Source organism: Chrysemys picta, chromosome 4 (genome assembly GCF_011386835.1).
Source record: "Chrysemys picta bellii isolate R12L10 chromosome 4, ASM1138683v2, whole genome shotgun sequence".
Classification (NCBI taxonomy): Eukaryota; Metazoa; Chordata; order Testudines; family Emydidae; genus Chrysemys; species Chrysemys picta.
In genome coordinates, this window is record NC_088794.1 from 3,073,960 (window position 1) to 3,080,940 (window position 6,981).

Genomic DNA, 6,981 nt, shown 5'->3' on the forward strand with positions numbered 1-6,981 from the left:
GGGCTGCGGGTCGGGAGTGAGGGGCACCGGCAGAGCTGGGGGGGGGGGGGGGGGGCAGGGCTGGGCTAGCAGGGGGCTGCGGGTCGGGAGTGAGGGGCACCGGCAGAGCTGGGGGGGGGGCAGGGCTGGGCTAGCAGGGGCTGCGGGTCGGGAGTGAGGGGCACCGGCAGAGCTGGGGGGGGGCAGGGCTGGGCTAGCAGGGGCTGCGGGTCGGGAGTGAGGGGCACCGGCAGAGCTGGGGGGGGCAGGGCTGGGCTGGCAGGGGCTGCGGGTCGGGAGTGAGGGGCACCGGCAGAGCTGGGGGGTCCCTGGGCACCGCTAGCAGGGGCTGTGGGTCGGGAGTGAGGGGCACCGGCAGAGCTGGGGGAGGCAGGGCTGGGCTAGCAGGGGGCTGTGGGTCAGGAGTGAGGGGCACCGGCAGAGCTGGGGGGTGACACTTGGGCTGGGATAGCTGAGGGCCCCATTGGATGCAGTTCCCCATGTTGGCCACATGGCGTCAGTGCTGCATACCTGCAGGTGTGCTGGGGGAGGCGGTGGGATACCTGATACCAGGTGAGAGCCCAGAGCGCCAGATTCGGCTCAGTGACTGCTCTGTTCCCAGGTGCCCCCCCACCCTGGTCTCCCAGCCAACTGTTTCCCTGGCAACGGGCTCCTATCTCCCAGCTGAATCGGCCTGGGCCATGGTCACACATAGCAACGACCTAGAAAAGCAGTCACCAGTGGTGGTTTCCCTTTCCCCCCCATGCCTGGGTTTGGCAGTTTCAAGTTACCCCCTGAGCCAGCCAGTGCCCGCCCTGGGGCTGGACTGGAGCCAGCGCCCCCTAGAGGGGAGAGGCCCCATGTCCCATTCCCTGCCCCCCTGAGCCAGCCAGTCCCCGCCCTGGGGCTGGACTGGAGCCAGCGCCCCCTAGAGGGGAGAGGCCCCATGTCCCTTTCTCCACCCCGAGCCAGCCAGTCCGGCCCCCCGGCCCCTGGCTGGAGTCACAGGCTGTTTGCTCGGTAGTTAATTTCTTATCAGCAGATCTGAGCCGTGTGTGCCCAGCTCCCCCCTTATCAGCCCAGGGACCTGACCGGTTGCTAAAGGGACACAGGAATCCCGTTAGCCGGCCTTCCCTCTGACCCCAGGGCCCCAGCGTGGGGCTAGGGGTGCTGTGCTGTAGGGACTGTCACGGGTCCCCAGTGCCCTGCCTCAGAGCCGGCCCCGTCCCCGCCAGCCCCCTGCAGCAGCCTTTGGCAGGGGGAGTGTGGGGCAGCCAGGCATGTGTTTATTAGAATCTCTGTTTTCCCATGGCCTGGAGGAACAAGCTGCTGGTGATTCGCCCCCTCCGGAGCCCACCTCCTCCCCCCTCCAGCGTGGGGGCGGGCAGTGTCCAGGCACAAGCTAACAAAATAACTGTTCATTCTCCAGCACACCTCGTGCCCTGGTCGCCATAGAGAGCCCAGTGCCCTCCCACGCCTCCCCCGTCCCGCCCACTCACCTGTGGAGGCCTCATATACCCCCCCCACCTCCCCCGCTCACAGGATCAGTCCAGGGAGAGGTGGTGACGGCAGGGAGAGTGAGCCCTGGTGATAAACAAGAGCCTTGCCCTCTCCGGGGTGGAAGTGCTTCAGAGAGAGACCCTGGCACGGCTGGACCTGCCTCCCCAGCCATTCTCATCGGGATCCCTCTCCCGGACGTGTCTCCTCGGACGCTGCCATCCGAATCTGTCCCCTGGATGCTTCTCCCCGGCTGGTTCCTTTAGGATCCGTCTCTCACACGCGAGATCCGTCTCCCGGACACGTCTCCCCGGTGGGTCCACCAGGATCCGCCTCTCAGACACGTCTCTCTGGTTCCACCGGGATCCCTCGCCCAGACACGTCTTCCTGGCTGGCTCCTTTAGGATCCGTCTCTCAGACGCGGCTCCCTGGCCGGTTCCATCGGGATCCGTCTCCCAGAGCCATATCCTTCAGAGGGATCTATCGGATCTCATATTCATGCACCTCCCATAGGGACCCGTTTTCTGGACTCGTGTCCCCAGCTGATCCCACAAAGAACTGTCTTCTGGCCTTGTCTCTCCACTACAACCTACCTTGCCTTGGTGTCTCCAGCCGATCCCCACACACAATTATTTCCTGGGCTTCTCTCTCTGCTCCGACGCCCTTGGGTCCCTACTAGGATCCCTGCTTCGCTCCTGTTGGCTTCCTCCTCCTCCAGCAATGTCTTCTGCAGGGCTGGAGCTCTTGGGCATGGGGCTATGCATCTTTGGCTGGCTGGGCTCCATCATCTCCTGTGCCCTGCCCATGTGGAAGGTGACGGCCTTCATCGGCAACAACATCGTGGTGGCGCAGACCATCTGGGAGGGGCTGTGGATGAATTGCATTGTGCAGAGCACGGGCCAGATGCAGTGTAAGGTCTATGACTCTATGCTGGCACTGCCCCAGGACCTGCAGGCCGCCCGCGCCCTCATGGTCATCTCGGTGCTGCTGGCCGTGCTGGCCTTGCTGGTGAGCGTCGTGGGCGCCAAGTGCACCAACTGCGTGGAGGACGAAGGCGCCAAGGCGCGGATCATGATTGTTTCCGGTGCCGTCTTTGTGGTCTCCGGCATCCTCTGCCTCATCCCCGTGTGCTGGTCGGCCAACACCATCATCCGGGACTTCTACAACCCGCTGGTGTCTGAGGCCCTGAAGCGGGAGCTGGGGGCGGCGCTATATGTGGGGTGGGCAGCCGCCGCCCTGCTGGTTCTCGGGGGGGCTCTGCTTTGCTGCTCCTGCCCACCCCGCTCAGAGAGATACCCACCCCGGGTCGGGTACATGGCGGCTGCCAGGTCTGGGGTGGGCAGCGGGGTGGACAAGAGGGACTACGTGTGAGGGGAGTGGAGGAGGGGATAGATGGATGGATGAGCATGTGGGTGAACAGATGAATGAGTGAACGAACAGATGAATGTGTGAAGAGTGAGGGAAGGAACAAATGAACAAGGGAGTGAATGGATGAAGGTGTGAAGAGGTGAATGAAGGAGTGAATGGATGAATTAGGGAATCAGCTAATGGCTGAGGGAATGAATAAACCAGTGAAGGAGAGAGAGAATGCGTGAATGTGGGAGGAGATGAATGAATGAGGGAACGGAGAAACAAATGGACAAGTGGATGGATGAACAAAGGGACTAATAGATCATGAGTAGAGGAAAACAAGTGAACAAAAGCATGGCTGAAGGAGGAAAGAATGAGTGAGTGAAGGAACGGACAAGGGTGCGAACAAATGAACAAGCGGGCAAATGAGTGAAGGGAGGAGCAACGAAGAGGGCGAATGGATGCGGGAACAAGGGAGTGAATGAGACAACCGACAAATGAAAAAGGGAGGGAAGGAAGGAAATGAAATAAATAAAAGACAGGGAGGGGGCAGAGCAAACACATGGGGGACCAAACAAAAGGAAGGTTGAAGCCACAGAGGAAAGGAGCAAAAGGCGGCGTCAGCGAAGGGATGAACAAAGGGCTAATGGACAAAGAAGGAAGGAAGCAGCGGCCAATCCCCAGCGAATGAACAGATCGGGGGGCTGCGGGGCTTGGCCAGGGAGCCCTGACCCCATGGAGCCCGGCTGGACCTCACCCTGGCTTTGTTTGCTCGACGGTTAATAATTGTCCCAGCTCCCTGGACTGAGACCTGCTAAACCACCCCCTGCACACGGGGACTGCCTGAACCCCCCAGCCTAACGGCCCCTCTAGCCAAATCCGGGGGCCCAAGATTTTGGGGGTCTCACCCCCCACTGGGGATAGATCCAGGGCTTATTGGGTCATCACTGAGTGGGATTGGGGGGGGTCACAGGGAGTGGGTGATCCCTGGCTGTGGTTCTTTTGGGAGGACACTGAACCCCCATTTCCCGACCCCTCCAGGGAGGGGGCTCGGCCCATGTTCCTGGGGGCGTTATGGAGATAAAAGAACCAGACTAGCACCCACCGCCCTCGCCTCCTGCTTCTCATTTTGGGGCATGGGGGAGGTTGAGTTGGGGCCTGGCTGGGGAGGGAAAAGGCGGGGCGGGGCAGGGCTGATGGGAGAAATAGAATTGGGGGCTTGGTTGATGAGGGGAGGGTAAATTGGAGGAGGGGGGCAGCTTATGGGTAGGAGAATGGGGGTGTGGTTTATGAGGCAGTAAATCGGGACATGCGGAGTGGGGGTGTTGCTTGTGGGAGGAGGAGACTGCTACCAATCAGCCCCCGCCCCAGAGAGAGGGAAGAGCTGAGGTGTGTGTGTGGGGGGGCAGGGTATGGCTTTAGGGGGTGGATGCTGTATGTGTCCCTTCTCTCCCCAATCTTAGTCCATCCCCATTCCCAGGACGAGATTGGGGGTTCCCAGCCCATCTCCCCACCCCACAATAGCAGGGGAATGAAAAACACCCAGCTCCGTTCCCAGAATTCCCCTCACTGTCACCCAACCCCACCTGGCTGGCTCAGGGGGGCAGGGGATGGGACACGGGGCCTTTCCCTCCAAGGGGCGCCAGCTCCAAGGGGGGCCAGGGACTGCCTGGCTGAGAGAGGTGGGGGATGGGACACAGGGCCTTTCCCCTCTAGGGGGCGCTGGCTGTGACCCACCCTGGGGCAGGGGACTGGCTGGCTCCAGGGACGGGGCCTTTCCCCTCTAGGGGGCGCTGGCTGTGACCCACCCTGGGGCAGGGGACTGGCTGGTTGCAGGGATGGGGCCTTTCCCCTCTAGGGGGCGCTGGCTGTGACCCACCCTGGGGCAGGGGACTGGCTGGCTCCAGGGATGGGGCCTTTCCCCTCTAGGGGGCGCTGGCTGTGACCCACCCTGGGGCAGGGGACTGGCTGGCTCCAGGGATGGGGCCTTTCCCCTCTAGGGGGCGCTGGCTGTGACCCACCTGGGGCAGGGGACTGGCTGGCTCCGGGGAGGGGACCTTCCCCCTCTAGGGGGCGCTGGCTCTGACCCACCTGGGGCAGGGGACTGGCTGGCTCCAGGGACGGGACCTTTCCCCTCTAGGGGGCGCTGGCTCTGACCCACCTGGGGCAGGGGACTGGCTGGCTCCAGGGATGGGACCTTTCCCCTCTAGGGGGCGCTGGCTCTGACCCGCCTGGGGCAGGGGACTGGCTGGCTCCAGGGACGGGACCTTCCCCCTCTAGGGGGCGCTGGCTGTGACCCACCCTGGGGCAGGGGACTGGCTGGCTCCAGGGACGGGACCTTTCCCCTCTAGGGGGCGCTGGCTCTGACCCGCCTGGGGCAGGGGACTGGCTGGCTCCAGGGACGGGACCTTCCCCCTCTAGGGGGCGCTGGCTCTGACCCACCTGGGGCAGGGGACTGGCTGGCTCCAGGGACGGGACCTTTCCCCTCTAGGGGGCGCTGGCCCTGACCCGCCCATTTTGGCTCTGCTGTTTCCCTGGATCCCAGCCCGCCCGGCCTCTCTCCCACGAGCTGGACGGGCACCAGCACATTCCTGTGCCAGCGGAGCCTTCCCTGGAGCTGGGGGCGGCTGGCACCAGGAGAGAAATCTCACATCCTCTCCCCCTCCCCCATGGGAGGGGGCCATGCTGTGTGTGTGGGGGGGGGTTCATTCAGCAGGGAGGGAGGGGTCACTGCAGCCCAAAAGCCAGGCACACAGACCCCCTCTCACCCCCGCCCCAACTCTAGGCCTGTTGGCTCATGTACTAAGCCCCTTGTTCCCCCACCTGCATGCCCAGAGGGGCTCTAACCACTAGACCCCACTCCCCTGAGCTGCTGCTCTCCACCCAACAGGCTGTTCCCCTTCAAAGCTCTGGCCCCCAGCACAGGGGGAGGGATTCCTCACCGCCAGGCAGCCTTGCAGTGGAGCAGGGAAAACAGCACCCCCACTTGGAAATAAACCCACTTCTCTGCTGCTGAGATGCAGCCACCTCTGGGGTGGGGCAGGTGCATAACACTGTGTGGCAAGAGCACCCCCTACTGAGCTCCCCGCCACCATGCAGCACAGGGCCCCGCCCTGCAGCAGGGGAGAGCACCCCCTGTTGCTTTCCACCCATTCAGACCCCGCCAATGCCTCCCTTTAACAGCATGGAATTGGTTTGACGCTGCTGCCCGGGGCACCCGCGGAACTGCCCGCCACATGATCCTGAGGTTAAAACCCAAGCAGGGGACTGGGGAGACAACTCCTGGGTTTCATTCCTGCACCCTACCCCCTGCCCAGAACCAGAGGGTTAGAGCGGGTGGGGGAGGGGGCTGGGAGCCAGGACTCCTGGGTTCTCTCCCCAGCTCTGTCAGGGGCTGGTAGGTCAGAGCAGGGGGGAGGGGAGGAGCCGCTACTTCCCAGGGCTGCCCTCCCAGTTATCAGCCAGTCACTTCAGTCCACTCGAGCACGGTCCGGTAGCAGCTACAACCCCTAAAAGGCAGGACCTGGCGCAGATGGAGAGATTAATTGTACAGCACAAATGGCTGAGGGGTGGGGCGGGGGGGGGGTATGAAGGGAGCGGACAAACCAGCCTTGGCTAGTCTTACCCCCGCGGAGGGCTGGACACAGATCCCCACTCCAGGGAGCACAGAAGGCCATTGCTACGTACAAAATACTCAGATATTTTATTCGTCGTATATAAAAAACAAGCAGATGCTATGAAAAATATCTAAGGACTATGTAGGACACATGCAAAGGTTAAAACGAGGTGACCCAACTCCCACTCTCCTCTAGAGGCAGAGGCTAGGCTTGGGGTGCTCTATTTGGCCTCCCCCCCCCAAAGACAACCCTCTAATTTTCAGCTATCAGCGCTTCGACGGGGCAGGGCCTCGAGTCGGGTGGCATCAGGCCATGTTCTGGGCGTCGCCTAGGGAGGGGAGAATGGGACCGGAGAGGAGCCGGGCTGGGGTGCGAGAGGACACACATCTGAGGGGAGGAGAGCTGGAAGGTAGCAGGACACGGATGGATCATGTGGGCTGAGGACCATTGCAGCGTGGTGGGGTCCAGAAGCCAAGATGAAGCCACCACGAATGGCATCTACCATGGGTCTCTAGCAGCTTAGCTTCTGTATCCTCCT

At 62.7% G+C, this 6,981-nt stretch overlaps 1 protein-coding gene across 1 annotated transcript; it reads left to right on the plus strand.

Annotated features, from left to right (window-relative positions):
- Window positions 1–1,505: 1,505 nt before the first annotated feature.
- Window positions 1,506–3,931, plus strand: LOC101935153 (claudin-9). Its single transcript, XM_005312081.4, has one exon. The coding sequence runs from the start codon at window positions 2,197–2,199 to the stop codon at window positions 2,845–2,847; it is 651 nt and encodes a 216-aa protein (XP_005312138.1). The 5' UTR covers window positions 1,506–2,196; the 3' UTR covers window positions 2,848–3,931.
- The last annotated feature ends 3,050 nt before the right edge of the window (window positions 3,932–6,981 follow it).